This window comes from Sceloporus undulatus, chromosome 2 (assembly GCF_019175285.1).
Source record: "Sceloporus undulatus isolate JIND9_A2432 ecotype Alabama chromosome 2, SceUnd_v1.1, whole genome shotgun sequence".
NCBI lineage: Eukaryota > Metazoa > Chordata > Lepidosauria > Squamata > Phrynosomatidae > Sceloporus > Sceloporus undulatus.
The window spans coordinates 186,131,178-186,151,018 of record NC_056523.1 but is presented as its reverse complement, the minus strand read 5'-3'; the positions used below and the strand labels follow the sequence as shown (position 1 = coordinate 186,151,018).

The following is a 19,841-nucleotide window of genomic DNA, read 5'->3' as shown; positions in this document are numbered from 1 at the left end:
GGCATTATTTTGCAGACTCTTAATGGCCTGACTACTATCAGAAGGGAAAATAACTAACTGCAGGCCAAGAGGTTGCACACTCCAGCTCTGGAGCCTCAAGGTCAGCAGAACAAGGAGCAAGAGTAATGCACTGTTTTGTGGATCAGGCGATGGCTGATGGCCACTGTGTTGCTAGCTGTGGGATTCTGGAATTTAAATTACTTTTGCCAAGCTTTGCTCCTAATATTTAGTATTAGCAAGCCTGGCAGACCTATGCTGCATTTCAACTGCAGAATTAATGCACCACTTTTGCTGCCATGTCTCAGTGCTATAGAATTCCAGGTTTTGTGAGATATTTAGCCTTCTCTGTCAGAGAGCTCTGGGTGCCACAGCAAATTACAAATCCCAGGATTCCATAGGATGGAGCCATGGCAGTTAAAGTGGTGTCAAGCGGCACCTCAAACTGCCTGCTAGTTAAAGTGTTCTTGATGTTGCACATCCCTGTTCCCTAAAATTATAGATAGCATGGATAGGGAGATTTTTTTTCTTTCTCTCTGCTATTCAAAATCTGGATTCATCCAAGCTGGATGATGGGAAATAAAACAAAGTAGAGAAATAAAACAAAGTAGCTGTTCCTACCTTGCATAATCAGACCACGGAATTGCAAAATGGAGGGATAGTTGCCAACATGGTCAGGTTTAAAGGGAGATTGTACAGCTTAATGGAGGTTAAGGTTATTAAGGCCTATAAATCATGAATAGCTATATAAATGACATCCACAGGCATATTACCACTGGTAGTCTCTAATTAGCATTTGCTAATGAACACAGAGAGCTTGGAAGTATTCATGTTAGTACTATGGCATTAATGTTGAATTGAACTTATTAAAGTTAGATCCTGAATGGTATTTAATACAAACCAATTCATTAAATGATCAACTAAGTCACTGAATTAAATACAGCATTTAAAATTACTAAAACTGGCTAATAATGAATTAAGGTAGTAAGAGATCAAAATTGTTACTCAAAAGTAACATTGTTGGTTTACAATAGTTAAAATAAGAAACTGTTATTTAAATTATTTTAATATTTCTTTTTAATCAATATGAAGTAACATTTCAATTTTACACCCAATTCAGCCCTCTTTTTGTTTTTTTGTTTTCTGTGGGGGGGTTTTACCACTTAAAGTCATGTGAAACAGCATTATTTCTACAATGTAGATGCACCCCTGGTCTCAGTTCATGCAGTAATACATAGTAGATCATAAGAGTAGTTGCACCCACTGAACCTGAGGCTCCAAGTACAAAGCTGTCCAATGTTTTTAAACTAGATTTTTGGGGTCTGAACATTGTAAGAGATACTACAAAAACAAGCAGAGCCAGATCTAAGGCTAGCTGAGATCTCAGTGACAAGGAGGAAATATTGTCCTATTGCTCAGGGGGAAATGCATGTGATGATAGGAATGTAGGCAGGGAAGGCAGTGAATTGGATAGCTCAGGATTTCTGTGATGACACAGAAGCTTTTTGGTATACCCCCAGCTGCCCCAATTTGGCAGAAACAGTCCTGATTAATCCTCTATCCTTCCAATTTTTTCAGCTACTTCTAAAATCTTCCATTTTCTCTCTCCTCTTACTACTTTCCTCCTTTATGATCAATCACTTCAGTTACTGCAAACTATGTTCAAAGTGCAAAAGTAGTTTGCATTCAATTACTGGTGGAAGGGGGAAGAAAAGGAGGTTGTATCTTGTCCTTTCTAGTAGAAGCCTTCTCTGGCTTCTGTCTTTTTCCTCTTTAATAACTTTTGCTAATTTGACCACATATTCAGCTCTGAAATGTTAGAAGGTGTAGGTTTGTAATGCAAATATAAAGCTTAACTTGCAAACAAAGTACACTTGATCTTCCTCTCTTACCACCCATTTTGTATTCAGATGGATTCAAATTCTGTGTTGCACCATGCAGGTGCTCTGTAGGGGCCAATATGACACAAATACCAGAATGCATAGAAATATGTTGATTGCTGCCTTTTCCCTTTCCAGGAGGAACGAGTAATTTCCCATTTTCAGTATGTGGCTTGGCCAGACCGAGGGATTCCAGACACCTATGGCTATTTCCTTGACATGATTGAGCATGTGAGAAATAAGCAAGGGGAGGACACTGTACCCATCTGTGTGCATTGCAGGTAGGAGGGAACTGTCTGGAAACCATGCCCTATGAGGAACGACTTTAAATCACATTGCACACACCCCTGGGACCTTCAGAGAGTAAAACTGGGGAATGGGGGAGCAGCAAGTTGACCAAATAAATGACACCCTATTACAGGGGGTAAGAGATCTAGCAGACTGGGAAGAGCCACGAAAGCATCTGAAAACTGGATGAGTATAGACAGAATAGAGAGAGAAATGTCTTCAGGTGCATTGCAATTGCAGACCCAGATTTCCTGGAAACTATTCAGTTATTCCATGGACATACCATCTCTTACCATCTTCTCCTTCCCTCCCCTTCCCTGTAGTGCTGGCTGTGGCCGGACAGGTGTGATCTGTACACTGGAGTATGTAAGGCAGCTGCTGCTCAAACAGGTATTGACAACATAGGCAAGCTGGGTCTGTGCTAAGGAATAAATGACTTCTGGGTCAATTGACAATTGACTTCTAGGTGAACTGGGTGTGCCTGTCTCTCTGGCATCCTCTGTCCTATTCTATGTAGTGCAGGAGTGAACAACTATGGGGGGGGGGGGGGGGAACTGTTGGACACATTGCCCCCAAGACCTTGGGGACTGTACCCATGCCACATACCCCCACCAAAATATTATATATATACATACACACACACACACACACACACACACGTGCTCCCAAATGCCCTCTAAGGATATGGGTGGGGCCAATTCCGCCATGTTTTTTGTAAAACAAGAGGTGTCTTTTTTCTTTTTTACAACAAAAATTCAACTTCTGGTTTACTGTCTTTCAGGAAAAAAATGCCCTCCCCAGTCGAAAATGGCCAGGTGGGCATAAAACATGGTGAAATAGCCTCCCACACTCCCTAGAGGATATCTGTGGATGTCAAGTGGCCCTTTCTCCCCCCCCCCCCCAAAAAAACAAGGTTTTTGGACACTGACAGGCCTTCAGGGCCAAAAAACCCCCTGCTCTAAGGCTTGCATGTGGCTCATGGGCCACATTTTCCCCATGCTAATATGGAGCATGATATAGCAGCTCCCAGTCTAGTGCCCTAACATAAACTGGATTGCAACTCCGATTATCCCCAACAACCATGCCCCCTGGACTCTTGGAAGGGCAACAGCAAGTCGGCAAAGGCCCCAGACTGAGTCAGGACTGTTGCACTGGCTATCTGCTGCATGAAAATCTAAGCCAAGTGATTCATACCAGGTACAGTTTGGTCTTGAGATTCAGGGGCAAATTAAATGATGCATTTAGCATGTTTTTGTTTTTGTTTTTTGGTTTGGTTTTTGTGCAGGGGGGCTTAGGTTTGTGGCAAAATATGCTTTTTTTCTCACCTGTTGCATTTTGCATACTTTATCTCCTGATTGGTCAGTGGAAGGTAAAAAAAATGGGCTTAATTTGCACGTCTGATTGCTGAGGCACATGTCTTTGAGGAAAATCCACTGTGAGTGGAAAAATTGGTTAGGAATGTGCATTGCATTAAAGAGCCAAACTCCTTCTGGAACAAAGCAGTGGTAGACTAAGAAGCCATTCACACTACAGAAATATAGCATAATTCTACCTTAACTGCCATGGTTCCATCCTCTGGAATTCTAGGACTACAGGCTGAGTAGCCCTTATCAAAATGCTTGGGACCAGAAGTATTTTGGATTTTGTTTTTTGTTTGTTTGTTTGATTGATTGATTTTGGAATGCCTGTGTTTGCATATACGTACATAATGTGATATCTTGGAGATGGGACCCACCCAAGCCTAAACACAAAATTCATTTATGATAGGTTCACCTTAGGTTTTCCATGTCAGAAATGACCTGAAGGCACAGAACAACAACAATCAATATCAGAGTTCCATAGGATGTAACTAAGTCAAAGTAGAATAATTGCACCATAATTCTGCAGTGTGAATGAGACCTAGTATCAGCCTGGTTATTTTCATGATATTGTATGTTCTCTGAAAAAGTTCCTGCTTCACCTATCTTTCAGCTCCTTCTGCATTATAGTTAGGGGAGGCCAGTGAGTGAATGAGGAGTAGACAAACTGGGTCACAACTGATATAAATTGAGGTACCTGGTTCTGATGAGCCTTTGTTATTGTGCCAGAGAAGGGTCAGTTGCCAGCGTCTCCTCTGTTTTTCAGAGAATCCCACCACATTTCAGTATTTTTGATGTTGTCCTGGAAATGAGGAAACAGAGACCGGCCGCAGTTCAAACCCAGGTGAGCTCCACATCTGAGTGACTTCCATCTACAGCCAGCCTGAGGCAAGAAACAAGATAATCACCCCTGAATCACTTCATGTACAGAAGATGACTGAATGGGAAGCCCTGGAGAGCATTCTGTACCTATACCTCAGGGCCATGGTCAAGCTGAGCAGGCCAAGGGCAGACGGCAAGACCAAACAAAGACATTGTGCTTTCTGGAGCGAAGAACAAGATGGTAGTCGCTCCCATTCCACATACAGAAGCTGTCTGGACTGACAGCTGAATCTTTCTTCAGCACTGGTTCTGCTTCACACCTGAAGGCAGGAGACTAGCTTAGGGACATGCCTAAGTCTGTTTAATAATTGTAAGGCTGGCGTTGGCAGACTACGACTTACTCAGTCCAACACCTTGCTGCCATGTGCGCTATACATTGGGCTACCTTTGTACCAAGTCTAGAAACTCCAATTGGTTGAGAATATGCAGCCAGACTGATTATGGACACATCCAGAAGTGACCACATAACACCAGCTTTTAAACTCCGCTGGCTGCCAGTTAGTTTCCGGGTAAAATTACAAACTGTTGGTTATTACTTTTAAAGCCCTACGTAGTTTGGGTCCAGGTTACTTACAGGATCGCCTTCTCCAGTACAATCCTCCTGTACACTCAGCTCCTCTGGGAAATATTTGCTCCAACTGGCCAAAACTAGACTGGCAACCATTTCCCAGAGGGATTTTTCGTCTCTTGTCTCCAGACTGTTGAATGATCTGCTGGAAGAGATATGACAGCTGAAACGCTAACTGCTTTTAAAACAGCATTAAAGACATGTCTCTTCCTGCAGGCCTACCTAGTCAAATTTAAATCATGACTTTTTAATTTTACATCTACTCTTATGAGGGTATTTTAATAGTTTAATAGTATTGTATTTTATCTGTGCTTTTATGTGTTTCTAATTTTGTTTTGTGTTTTAACATGCTGTACTCCACCTCAAACCTTGAAAAGAAGTGGGAATGAAATAAAAATTAATATTATTATTATTAGTAGTAGTAGCAGTGTCAATGCCACTAGTAGCAGTATTATATGCTCTATGTTCTTGGTGTCTGCTCAAAGAGCTGCAGATATGTAATAGTAGTAGTATGAAATTATCTCACATGAGCTGCAACTCCCAGCAGGATACCACACGTGGATTGCAATTTGCAACTCCCAGCACTCCTAGCCCCGCATAGCTAATAATGAGGACTGCTGGGAATTGCATTTCAACAATGTTTGGAGGGCCATCCCTTCATTCATTCCTTTGTATATCTGCCACCTTTCTCCCAGACTGAAACACAATCTGTGGCTTATAGAAAATAACAACTCACTTTTCCCACCTCTCTGTGGTGCCACACAGGGTCAGGATACTTGGGTAAGCAAGTGGGGTTGTACAAATCAGGGCATATGTCTGTACATAGAAGCTGCCCTCTCATACATACCTGTTTTATTGGCAGGAGCAATACGAATTTGTATATCATGCGGTCACTGAAATGTTCCGGGCTACCCTGAGCTTCTCTCATCCCCACTATGAAAACCTGAAAGAGGTAAGAGAACAGAACTCAGAAAAAGAAGTAACACATGAGAGTTGTTTTCAACTCTTTCCACAGAGGGGCAGTGCTTCCTAATTCTTCTGTGAATACAAGCCTTATCCTTAGCCCTGGCATGGGAGACTCTGGCTTCTTTCCTTTGCACTTTGGCTTCTTCTTGCTGTCCTCAGCTGCCCTGTTCCATTTTGTACCTTTACTCTACTGCTGGACAGTCTTAAAAAAGATACTATATTTTGTGCCTAAAGGTTCCCAAAGCTCAGAAGCCTGGCTTTGAAAAGACACAAAGAGATAGATAAGTTTGGGGACGTTCTCGATTTTTAATGACAGCTGACAAAATGTCTCAGATTTAATTTCTTTGGCTGTCTTCATGAATTCCTAGGTTTTGGAAGTATGGTTCTGGCGATTATACTGCAGCTTAAAGCACAGAGCAGAACCCACTCCACCATGTGGCCCACCAGCTCCTCAGTGCAAGACTGTCCCAAGGGTACGGCTTCAAGCTGCCCCCACCAAAGCTGGACTGGGGCCATGGCAAGCACATGCACTGGTCCCAATCTGCCTTGAAGCTAGCTGAAAAAGGAGTGGCAAAGATCCGCTCATTTTTTGGCCAGCAAAAAGCCTGCTTTTCCCATCCCGCAGTGTTTTGAAACTGGATGCAAGCTGCCTAGTGGTCTCCCATCCAAGTACTAACCAGGCCTTTGCTCAGCTTCCAAGATGACATGGGATCTGCTGCCTTTAGGTATTTAGTCCCCTTATAATTACAAGTAGAACATTAATTAAAATGAGTACAGTAATTTAGCTTACACATAAAAGTACAATCTATAAAGGATATTACAGTTACAATCTATAAGGGTGAGCAAAATGGTGAATGTTTAGAAACCTTGCCATATAAGGAGAGACTTAGACAGCTGGGTATGCTAAGCCTGGAGAAGAGAAGGTTAAGAGGTGATATGACAGGCCTGTTTAAATATTTGAAGGGATGTCATATTGAAGAGGAAGCAAGCTTGTTTTCTGCTGCTCCAGAGACTAGGACCCGAAGCAATGGATGCAAGCTACAGGAAAAGAGATTCCAGCTCAACATTAGGAGGACCTTCCTGACAGTAAGGACTGTTCGACAGTAGAACACACTCTTTCCTCGGAGTGTAGTGGAGTCTCCTTCCTTAGAGGTCTTTAAACAGAGGCTGGATGGCCATATGCTGGGGGTGCTTTGATTCTGTGTTCCTGCATGACAGAATGGGGCTGGACTGGATGGCCCTTGGGGGTTCTTCCAACTCTATGATTCTGTGATATTATTATTATTATAACAGTCTTTGTTATACATCTTAGAAAACAATAGAGAAATCTATTGGATTTTTCCCCCAGTCAGGAATTGGAAAAAATAGTGTCTCCAAATCTCACAAATAGCAACTGGTGGTTTTCGTAATATAAAGTATTCTACTGTGACAATTTTCACACTAATACAGTAGTAGCAGGTGATATCACGGCCTTCTTAGTCATAATGACCTGGCAAGAGAAAGAAAATATAGTAGGGTGTGCAAATGTGGCGGGTAAATAATGGAAATTAATGCCACTTCTTCATTAAACCTCTGAAGGAATCAGAATCCTGACCTTAATACATAATTCAGTATGTTGAAGGATAGTCTGCCTGAAATTCATTTCCTTAAAATAATGATTTGTTTTTGTTTGGTATGTGCCTTCAAGTTGACTCTGAGTTATGGTGACCGTATCCTGTGGTTTGTGGGCAAGAATGAATATGCTGTACTAAATGGTTGTCCCTGCCTACAGGAGCAAATAGGAGGAGCTAAACCCAGATTACAGGAGGACAGGACCCTCTCTGCTGGGAAATGTTCTGTTCTATTGAGTTGGGCAAGCCAGTTTCAGGGCCACTTTCCTGCCCCTGGGATTTTCTGGAGGTTACATAGGCTGCCAAAAATGGTAAAAGAGAATGGAAGTGGTTGGGTGTCCAGTTATAATTTTGAAGAACCAGTACCCTTTCATGTGGAAAGAGTGCCGGAGGGTCCTGCAACTTATTTTAGAAAGTGAATTGGCACTGCTAGAGGATTGAATCTGTTCCTTGAAACTTTGTGTTGTAATTGTCTTCAAGTCAACTTCAACCTCTGGCGACCATGTGAATGAGGCATCTCCAAGACTTCTAGTCCTCAGTGGACCTGCTCAGTTCCTGCAGACCGAGCGCCATGTACTCTTTGATTAAGTCTTTACATCTGGTGTATGGTCTTCCTCTCTTTCTGCTACCTTCTATCTTTCCAAGCATTATCGTCTTTTCTAGTGAGTCATTTCTTCTCATAATACGGCCAAAGTACAACAGCCTCAATTTAGTCATCTTGGCTTTTAGGGGAAGTTCAGATCCAATTTGCTCTTATACGTATTTGTTTGTCTTTTTAGCCACCCATGGTATGCATAGTACTCTTCTCCAGTACCACATCTCAAAAAAGACAATTTTCTTTCTATCAGCTTTCTTCACCATTCAGGTCTCACACCCATATATAGTGATAGAAAATACAATGGCATGAACAAGCCTCACTTTCATTGTAACGCCCGTTCAGTTGTTCAGTTGAAACTACCCCTCCCTGAAGCCACTGAGAAAATAATGAAGTGAAAATATATAGATATCTCTATAAAAATAACTCCAGCTAGCTCTGCGTGTATGTGTTTGTGTGTGTATGTCGCACACGCACACACATCCTCCTGCATCACTCCTTGTGCTTCTCTCCACTTTGAAGAAATCCCCCTCCCACTCTTTATAGACTCATTTCTTCCCTAAATGCACAGCGGGTTATCATTCACGTGGCTGCCCACTGTGACAGTCCTACTTTGTTGTCCCTATATCACATTTGACAAGAATCGACAGCTCCACACAAAGATGTCACCTGCTGGAAGCTTTGAAGGGACATCCTGGGAAGGGAGGGAAGCAAGATTAAAAACTGGTCCAGAGGGTGCCCTTTGAAGAGACAGACACAACATATTAATCAGTTCTCTTTCTTAGGGACCAAGCTTCACAACTAGGCAGGGAGGATAGAGCTAGCTGATAATTAGTTGCTCCAGGCTTTGCCTTTTTGTCTTTTTTTAGCTTGGTTCATCAGATCCATCTTCTGGTGGTGTTCTTTTATCATTTGAAAAAAGAAATTATCACAGCATTACACTGAGGAGTATAACCATGGCTTGAGATATGGAAACTTTTCCTGTGAAACATTTAACTGTATTTCTACTGTGGTCTGGCTTTGATGAGCCAGCTGACCCCATCGTAATTCATAACTTGTTCATGGCTTTAAAAATTCAGCATTATGCATTCAGATAAAAGTTCGCTGTAAGGAGTTTTAAAATTATCTCTGACCTTTTGCCCTTGTGCATCAACAAAGTACATCAAGGGAAAATTGTATGTGCAATGTAGTATTACTTTCGGCCCTGAACATCTTGATGTTATCCATCTCAATACATCCTTTGTCAATTGACATTTATCAACTTGGCTTTTGCAGTTGATCTCAAATTACAGCCTGCTTGATATGGCTGGTATGGGTCTAGGATGTTTTAAGTTAATTCTGTCAATGACTTACAAACTGACTACCATTAAGTCTGAGGTTTGGTAACTTTAGTAGGATATGTACAGTTGCACAATTCATGTAGAAGAGGAAGCAAGCTTGTTTCCTGCTGCTCAAAAGACTAGGACATCAGTGGATTAAAATTTAAAAATGAGATTCCATCTAATGAAAATGAGATTCGTCCCAATGGTAAGAACTATTCAAACGTGGAATGAACTGCCTCACAAGGTGGTGGATCTCCTTCACTGGGGATCTTTAAACAGAGAATGGATGGCCATTTCTCAGGCATGCTTTAGTTTTGTATTCCTGCAGTGGTAGGAGGATGGATTGAATGGGCCTTGTGTTCCTTTCCAACTCTATGATTGTAAGCGGAGCAGGTAGATGGCTAAAGCACGCATCACAAAAATTAGTCCTTTTCCTTATTGAAGGGACCAGATACTGAAAACAATACTGCAGGGGTCGGCAACCCCTGGCCCACGGGCCACATCTGGCCCGGCGAGGCCTTTGGACTGGCCCAAGCCTGGTCCTGCCGCCGATTGCCAAAGGCCCTGCACCGGTGGCAATCGGCGGCAGGACCGGGTCTCTCGTGTGGGGCCTTTGGCCTCTTGCGCGAGCGGCCCTCAGCCGGCGGACAGGGAGGGCCAAGGAGCCTCGCTTCAGCAAGGCTCCTTGGCCCTGCCTGGTCCCTTCCGCGGGTGGGCGGGGCGGGCAGGGCAGGAAGGGGGCAGGGGTCCTCCTCCTCCTTCCCTCGCTTCCTGCGGCTGCCAGACAGCCGTGGGCAGGGAAGAAAGGGGGTGGGGGGAGAGGAAGAGGAGCAGGAGGAGGAGGGAGGAAGGAAGGAAGGAGGGAGGAGAAGGAAGGGAGGAGGAGGGAGGGAGGAAGAAAGGAGGAGGAAGGAAGGAGCAGGAGGAGGAGGAGGATGAAGAAGAAGAGGAAGAGGAGGATTTCCATTTCATTTCTACAGGTCTGCTTTGTTTTAACGATGATAGTGATGGTGATGATGGTGATATTGATATCAGCCAGCTTCTGAGGCCCAAATGTTCTCCACTTTGATCATGCCTAACAAACATGCATTTATATTATCTTTTTTTTAAAAAGCATCAATTTTTTCACATGTCCTCCATTTTTAAAAAACGTGTCCTACATTTGAAAATGTCCTATATTGTTTAATTATTTATTTTTTGGCTTCGGCCCCCCAGTTGTCTGAGGGACAGCAACCTGGCCCCCGGCTCAAAAAGGTTGCCTACCCCTGCAATACTGTGTAGTGAATACAGAAAGGGCTAAGCAGAGTTGGAAACCTTATTCCAAATTATTTTTTAATCTCCTAGCCTGGATGGTTCCTAGCCATGATGGCTGGGGATACTTGGAAGTTCAAAAAGAAATCTTGATTTTGCTATTTTATATAAGGGATACCATTTTACTACACCATTGTATATAAGGAAACTTAGACATCCACGGATTTTGGTATCCATGGTGAATTCTAGAACTGAATCCCAGGAGATACCAAGGACCCACTGTACTTTCCTACTGTCATGTTTTTTACTGCTGGGGATGGGGAGGGTTGCTTATAAGATTGCTGTCACGGATGTTGAAATATTGTTGGCTTTGGATTTTATTTATTTATTTATTTATTGTTCTGTTTCACCTCCCAGCTCACAAGGGCTCATGAGGTAGCGAACAAATAAAAACTAATTAAAACAGTACAAAATTTAAAAAGACATTTTAAGAACATAGTTTTTTGTGGGTTTTTTGGGCTATGGGGCTGTGTTTATGAGGAAGAGTTTATTCTGAAGATGCCAGCCACAGCTGCTGGCAAAACGTCAGGAATAAATTCTTCTAGAACACAGCCTCATAGCCAAAAAAACCCACAAAAAACTATGGATGCTGGCCATGAAAGCCTTCAACTTCACATTTTAAGAACACAGTAAAATACTCTTTAAAAACTCCTAAAAGCAATCTAAAGGCAGTCCTAGAATCCATTTTTGCAACAGTTAAAACAGGAATTTCAAACATTGAATGCCATGTGGAACCACATTGTTCACCTTTATATGTGTGTGTGTGTGTTTGTGTGTGTGTGTTTGTGTGTGTGTGTTAATTCCTGCTGTGTCTCAGGCAGCAAGATGGCTTCAAGCAGCCTTGAGGGGGAAAACCCCAATGGAAATAGCAGAAACTCTCTGTATGCTACTTTAAGTTTGTTTTTTTGCAGAGGCTTAGAACTGCTCTAGTTAGTTTGTCTAGCAAATATACAACCTGAATTGGCCAGTGGGCTCATTTGCATTACAAAACCAAACCATAATGGTAGACAACCAGACATTAACATAAAAAGCAAGGGAAGAGATAATCCTTATTTGTGAAGCCATCCTTACAGTTATTATGAAGGCTATACTATTTCCTCATGGCTGGGTTCTATCAAGCATTGATTACATTAGACCACTTTAGAGAGAGAATTAAGTCTGTGCTCATGCAAGTGCAAATTCTTATTTGCACAAAATGCAGAGAACATAAGTCATTAGTGAGGTCAGTGGTGACATTAAAAAAAATGCAAGTATCAGTTTATATCAGTGAATGTAAATCTTTGCATAAATTATGACTGAAAACATGTAAATTAACCAAACCTCTGGGGAACAAGGTAAAGGACATAAGGTGCTAAAGTGTGCATTGTGTTTGAGGGCAGGGGGGAAGCAGAGCCTTTCATTATGAGCTACAAGAAACTATTGACAGATAGTTAAACATATTTAAAACATCATTTCAAAACCTCAATTAAAATTTGTTGTTGTCATCATGTGCCCCAGCCATCAGAACTGGTATCAAATAATACAGATACAATTATTTTTAAAGAAACTGGCCCGGGTTCTTTTTTGGATAACATGTGCATTTCTCTGGGTATCTGTTATAAAAGCACTCATATACAACTGTCTGACAGAAGAAACATTTGGGATGTTGACTCTTCATAAGGCAGGGTGGGAAGCGGAATATTCCCTTTCAATCGACAGTAGGATCTGGGAAAGTATGTGGAGTCACCTTCCATTTAAAACTTAATCCAGTTTGGTAGAATACTATTAAGCTAGTCCCTGGTGAAACTGGCTCATACATCTGCCAACACCAATCCAAATTGTTGGAGAAGTTGGTAATGGTAGGGGAACTTTTATACATATGTGGTTGGATTGTCCCTCAGTGCATGAATACTGGAAAGAAATTTTGCAGCTGATCTCCAAGATCACTAAACAAAGCATACAATCATCACCACTCCTGCTCCTTTTCTTTTTTGTTTTGGATGAAAATAATGTCCTGCAACACAAAGAACGTATTTGTTTCCTATTGGCTGTTACTAGGCTCGATATAGCTAAAAACTTGAAAACTGGAAAGCTGACCATTGCAGGATGGTGGACTAGACCTTGGGACCTGTAGTTAATGGAGAAAATTGCAGACAGTAATACTAGAGCAGTGGTTCCCTACCTGTAGGTCGGGACCCCTTTGAGGGTCAAATGATCCTTTCATGGGGGTCGCCTAAGACCGTTGGAAAACATCTATTTAATTACAGTTATGAAGTAGCAACGAAAATAATTTCATGGGTTTGGGTCACCACAACATGAGGAACTGTATTAAAGGGTTGCGGCATTAGGAAGGTGGGGAACCACTGTACTAGAGCAAGAGACTTACACTGTGGGTTGACTTTCCACATGATTTGGCATCCGCTTATTGAATAAATCCAGTGGGACTCATCTCATCTATCAATCTCATCTAAATTTTTATGGGAAGATGTCTTCCAGGATCCCTGAACATGTGTTTTGTCTATAATTCCTAGGGCAGTACTTTGAGTTACGGTTTAATTTCTGCTTTTTCAATGAAATAACCACATCTGAGGGTTTCTTCCCTCTGATGTTTTTATTTGTTGTTGTTTTAGTATTTTGTTTGTTGTCATGTTTTTGTTAAAAAAACAAAACAAAACAAATTCAATTCAGAATTGGTTCCAACATTAAAGGAGCTGTTTGTGATGCTATACCTAATCCCAAAATAAGTTCAATACAGTACTTAGAATAGCTCTTTTAAAGTTGCCATGGGGGGGATTTATTGACTCATTGGGTCAATAAAACCCAGAGGGGATTTACTGACCCACTGATATGGACACTACCAGCAATTTTATTAACTGAAAACAGGTGTGAGAATCTATAGCCCTCCAGATGTTGAAGCACTCCCTTCACCCCACATTATTGGCCAAGATAGCCGGGTGTGATGGAAACGGAGTCCAGAACAGAATAGCCATTTATGTATCACCAAAATAAAAGGCAAAAGAAGACACAAATCTGCATCAAGTTTCCACTGCATATGTATAAAGCAGAGTCAGAAATATGATAAAGTTTACCATAAATTAGAAGCCCAATATGGTTCACCATAGTGAGGAATATGTTAACCACTGACCTCTTGGCTTCCTGAGTCTGCTCCTGTCCATGTGCAAAGTGATAATGGAAAACCTCTTTCATCATCTTAGGGTTTTTAAACTTTAAGCTGGATTGGACCATTCATCAAACAGGACTGTTCTGTAACTGACCTTCAGACAGACAATTTTATCCTGTAAAGTGAGATGCTTGGTTGCTCTTGTAACATCTGAAGGTCCACAGTGTCTCTAGCCCTGATCTACAGCATTTCTAAGTCATTTCTCAAAGGCTTGAGCTGGGTTAAAAAAAACCAAAACCATAAACTAAGGAGCAGTTATAATAAAGGCCCTGTCCCAATGCTTAAATTATAAGGGAAGGAGGAGCAGGATGCTCCCTGAAATTCATAAGCTCTACCTGTGTGAAAACAAATGAGTCACTTCTCTAAAGCGTGGATATCTCACAAATAGCAAATGTGATAAATCTGTGCGCATGAACTACTATATCCATTGAAAGTCCAGTTGGGGACTCATGGGAATGAACATTCCTCCATGTCTGGATGGACGGAAAGACAACAGATACATATAGCATCAGGGAACAAACTACTTTGTTTCCTGTGTGCAGGGAGGATAGTTTTGTGTGGTTTTTTTGACACACAGGCGCAATATCATCACTTGACAGGAAACTCACAGGTAAAATCTGAAGCAGGGGGGAGCTTACCAGAGGAATAGGAAAATCCCGCTTCCATCTGGTTTGGCAGGTAGGACAGTGTTGTAGCGCAGTCATTATGGTGAAACCCAGATATGTTCATCAGTTCAGAAACATGCAGTTGGGCTGCTGTCAGGTGTTCCAAGGGGAATGAAAGAATAAAGAGCAGTTTTAAGAATGAATGGGCACTCAAGAGTTATGACTTAAGGTTCTCCTTCTTTCTCCCCTCCTCTCTAGCACGTACAGGGTTAATGCGAAATGATGCTTAAGGCAAACTTCCTGCTTCAGGAAGTTCTAACATCTGTACTGGCCTAAAATATCGTCTTTCACTTCCCTTTTCTTTTCTTCTTCTTCACAGAACCATCTTCCCCTCTATGACGACGCCCTCTCTCTCCGACGCCCGACAGCACCCCTGCTCAAACGAAGCACCATCCTCCGGTAAAGATGGCATAGGGACTGAGTTTTGGGACCAGCTAGTCTCTACAATGAAAGCAGAGCCTTTTCTGTGGTGGCACTTCACTGGAATGCCACGATGTAAACTATGTAAATTTGGGCCAGGTTTAAAAGGCTATCAGAAGCCTTCGTAACCGTGTAAAATGTGCCTGTGTGTATCTGAGTGCTGTTTATATATTTTTATATTTTAATAATTGTTTATCAGTGATTGTTGACTTAATGCTCATTAAATAGTTATCCTTCATGTCTCATTTTAACTTCTGAATATTTACATGGAGTTATAGCTCATCTTTGATCTATTATGCAAAGAATGATGAACTTGAAAACAGTAAATAAGAAGTAAGAAAGAACTATAATATAGGAGTTCTAGGGAAAGAGAAATTGCAGTTAAGTGGAGAAGAGTTCTTTCTGGCCTGGATGTTCTGTGGTATGGCCTCCTCTAAATCAAAGTGCTCAGGCTTGGGAATTTTAGGAGGGCACTTGAAATAAATTATTTGAAATGGGGAGCGTGGAGGAGGAAACACTTTGTGAAGTGGATGGACAAAAGGACCGGTTCTTTGCTGTTGTCCTTCAAGCTCCTCCTGAAGACAAACCTTTTTAAACTGAGATTTTCAAACTATTTGTTGATGTTGTTGTTGTGTGCCTTCAAGTCATTTGAGACTTATGGCAACCCTAAGGCAAATATATCACTAGGACTTCTTGAAAGAATTTGTTCAGAGGGGATTTGTCCTGCCCTTCCCCTGAGACTAAAGAATGCAACTTGACCAGTGTCACCAAGTACGATTCCATGCCAAACAGGAAATTGAACTCTGGTCTCCCAGTGTCCTAGTACAACACTCAGACCACTACACCATGCCAGCAACTTAGCCTCTCTTTAAAGACATTTTTACTACTGTCTGTCCTCAATGGACCTATCCAATGGTAATGCTAAGATCCAAAAGCCAGGATCTTGCAGCACCTTTGAAACTAACTGAGTGAAAGATGTTGTAGCACAAGCTTTTGCAGACCTAGGGGCTCCACAGACCAGCACTTTGTGCTGGCCTGTAGGCGTGGTGAGGGCTGAGCGTCCAGACGCTCTGAGTGCTCACCACGCCACCCAGGCACGTGCCACGATGACACTTGTCATGCACAGTGCCCAAACAGCACTCTGCACAAGGGGCATCATCATGGCATGTGAACGCGCCTATAGTGTTGGAATTATCACTTTCTTGAGAATTGCTAGAAACTCTGGAAGTGGAAGAGATTGTTTAATCTCTCTAGCAGAGCAAACACAGAGGAATATGAGTGAGCAGGAAACTAGGTCCACTATATCTCCCAGTCCCACGTGTCCCCAATAAAACACAGTCACTTGGTTAAAGTGAATAATTTTTTTTTATTACTTTAAAAATACAGTACTCTTTACATACATATATATACATTCATTTTAACTAGACACATAACATAAAAGAAAAAAGAAAACAAAAAAAGGATGTCATAAATAATACAACACATTCATAAGCTTCTAAAAAAACAAAAAAAACAGATAAACAAAAATAGATAAATAATTATCAACAAACAAAACAACAAATCTAACCATACAAATAGAGGGAGTCTTCCGGTTTCAGATCCCTTCAATCGGCTTTAAAGTTCTTCTTTCTATATCTATACAGCTATAACTTTCTTATTTCATTCCTCGATCTAAATCATCTTTCCTTACAACACCATTCAATAAATTTCCCCTTTTCCGTTACTGTTTGTCTAGTAGGTACTATGAGATTAAGTAAAAAGAAAAAAGATGAAATTCCTTTCATGGAACGTGAAGGGAATGAACTCTGTATATAAGAGGAAGAAAATTTTTCATGAATTAGAGAAAGAGAGAGTGGAAATAGTAAGTATACAAGAGACTAGAATAAGACTAAAGGACACCAAATATATAAGGAATCCAAAATTGGGCCAAGCATTTATAAGTTCAGGAAAGAAAAAGAAAAATGGAGTGGCCATCTATGTTAAAAATACAATTGCAGCTAAGGAAATATTTAATGATGCAAATGGGAGATATATTGGAATTGAGATTGAAATAAATGGAAAGAAAACTTTGATTGTGGGGATATATGGCCCGTTACAGAATAAAGGCAATTTCTATAAGAAGCTTTTAAAAGAATTACAGAAACACGACTTTGATCAGCAGATTTATATGGGAGATTGGAATGGAGTAGTAGACCCCAATATTGACAGACAATCAAAGAAGAAAATTCAAATTCGGCAGGGGAAACTGCCTACTAAATTTTTTGAGTTACAAGAATACTACTCACTTATCGACCCATGGAGATATAAATTTCAAAATGTGAAGGATTTTACATTTTATTCAGCCCCCCACAATTCGGCCTCAAGAATTGACATGTTCTTCATCACAAAAAACTTTATTAATGAAATTAGAGATGTGAGAATAAAAGTGAACAAATTGTCGGACCACAACCAAATAGTATTAGAAATAAAACAATGCAAGAAGGATCTGACCTGGAGACTAAACGAGAATTTGTTAAAGGAGGAGAAAATTCAAAAACAAATTAGAGAACAAATTAAGCTATATTTCAAAGAGAATATGGACCCCAACATAAAAATGAAGGTTAAAGTGAATAATAAAACAAGTTTACTTACAAAAAATATGTAGTATGAAGTAACACACAGGTCTAACTTCATGTTGCAGAAAAAATAAGGTAAGAAAAAGTAGGTTACATACATCTTAGAAAAGTTTCTTGTCAGCATGCAAGGAAGGCATCTTCTCCTGAGCAAGGAGAGGGCAGGAGAGAGATAATGGTGGCTCCTTCTCTCAGGGACAACAGGCAAGGTGTGCTCATGGGTAAACAGGAAATGGAGGAGGGGCTGTGAGTAAACAATAAACTACCATAGACATGCATTACTAGAAGGTCTCAGCATGCGAAGTTGCTATATCCCAACATATGGTAATCCTTCCAGGACGCAAAAATAACCCACCCAGAAGCAGGTTCTTTTTGGTCCCTCTGGAGGGTGCAGCGTTTGGCTGCCACGGCCTCCTTCTGGGGCAAAAATGGACGGCATTTAGCCACCTGTCTGCACAGCCCCCTAATCTACTTATGCTACAACATCTTTCACTCTGTTAGTCTCAAAGGTTCAATATCCCTTTGCATAGTGATATTCCAAACTGACACAGCCATATCTCTGAATTCTACCCCAATGGGAAAATATTGTCCTCCAAATATATACATTCCTAAAATCCCAATAGACAGGTGCCATCATGCTAGGAAGACATTTCATTTTACTGTATTTTCTTTCGTCTAGGAGCATCTCAGTGCCAGCTGAATCAACCCCTATAACACTTCCAGAACTACCGCCAAAGCTCATCAGAGGCATGGGTGATACGTATGCTGTTGTGAACAAAGTTCGGCGAAGCGGAGCTGGAATATCTCCCAGTTCTTCTACCAGTGAGGCCAAACTTGATGGAGAGGGACCCCTATATACTGCTGTGAAGCCACGGAATAGTAATGTGGTTGACAGCACCCTAACAGTTGACCCCAGTGCCTTTGTGGGAATCCAAGCCAGCCACTCCCTGCCAGGGAGTCCCATACGACGCCCACCTTCCAGCATAGCCTGTGAATACACCCAAGTAAATTCATCTGTGCCAGGTATCAACACAGGTGTCCTTTTATAAAAATAGCTGGTTTCATGTGTGTGTGTTTTCGGAACTCATATAATTCTATTTTGTTGTTGTTGTTATGTCAAACTTTAAGGTAGGTAGAATCAAAACTGCAGAATGGTAGAAAGTGACATTACCGTACTTGGAACTTGTCACATTATCTGATGAAGTACGGTATTGCTGATTCCTAGAATACTGAATACAACTGGAATCATTGGTGGGCAAAAATTCTAAGCAGTTCTATCTGATATATTGCAAAACTGAGAATAATGATTATCATGATTTAAATTATTCTATGTTGTTGTTGTTGTTGTTGTTGTTATGTGAGTGTATTATTATTATTATTATTATTATTATTATTATTATTATTATTATGTGAGTGTAACTACTTCACATAGGGAAGGTGGCACTGAGGGTCTGGGTGCCCCACTGCATTTTTGGTTCCCATGGACCAACATAAGCTACTCTTCTTTAGCTTCTTTTGCCAGACTTCTTTGAATTCCATAGTAAACTAGTTTTACATAGGTTAAACATGGGAGCATATAAATTTGGATGCAGGTGAAAAGATTCTAGTCCTCATGATAACACAGGCCAAATATCAGAATTTTGATTTTATGATCATTATCAAGCTCACGTGTAGCACGACCCAAGCAACTATCAGTGGAATCTAGAATTTTTTCAAACTTTTTTAATGCCAATATAGGATCTTGTTTTGTGATAAAGAGAAATGAAAATATCCACAACAAAATCCCAAACTTTCAGACTTTACATGTCTGATGCCACTTATCTAGATTTCCTCTGTGCTGTTATGGGTAAAACTGAGTCAATGTAGTGCAGGCAATGCACAGTTTCTGAACAGCTTAAAAAGTTCCTGTCTAGATGCAATTAATTGACTTTTGGGTCTGATTTATCTTCTGTTTTCCTCACCTCTCCAGCAGATTCCAATTCCAGAGTCACCTCTTCCCCATCTCATTCTAATGGACTTGGGAAAACCCTTCTGAGGAACCTGATACCCCCGGTATATATTTTGTGTTCTGTTTTTCTGCCAGAGGCTCAAGAACACAAGATGCCAGTGAATATGAACAAAAATTATGGACTAGCTCCACTTAGAGCAGAGCCTCACTGATTATTTTTTTTTAATGTATCATCATTGTCGTCATTTGGAGTGCATTT

General features: G+C 41.1%; 1 protein-coding gene across 2 annotated transcripts in view; it reads left to right on the top strand.

Moving 5' to 3' along the window:
• The window catches only part of PTPN18 (protein tyrosine phosphatase non-receptor type 18), a 55,725-nt gene that overhangs the window by 29,375 nt on the left and 6,509 nt on the right, over positions 1 to 19,841 (top strand). The window contains exons 8-14 of one of the 2 annotated variants that reach the window (XM_042451468.1): positions 2,016 to 2,158; positions 2,489 to 2,555; positions 4,290 to 4,367; positions 5,836 to 5,925; positions 14,922 to 15,001; positions 18,314 to 18,657; positions 19,604 to 19,686. In XM_042451468.1, the coding sequence (XP_042307402.1) occupies positions 2,016 to 2,158; positions 2,489 to 2,555; positions 4,290 to 4,367; positions 5,836 to 5,925; positions 14,922 to 15,001; positions 18,314 to 18,657; positions 19,604 to 19,686 (885 nt within the window). The remainder of the gene's footprint in view (positions 1 to 2,015; positions 2,159 to 2,488; positions 2,556 to 4,289; positions 4,368 to 5,835; positions 5,926 to 14,921; positions 15,002 to 18,313; positions 18,658 to 19,603; positions 19,687 to 19,841) is intronic. The other variant, XM_042451469.1, reaches the window with a different exon arrangement.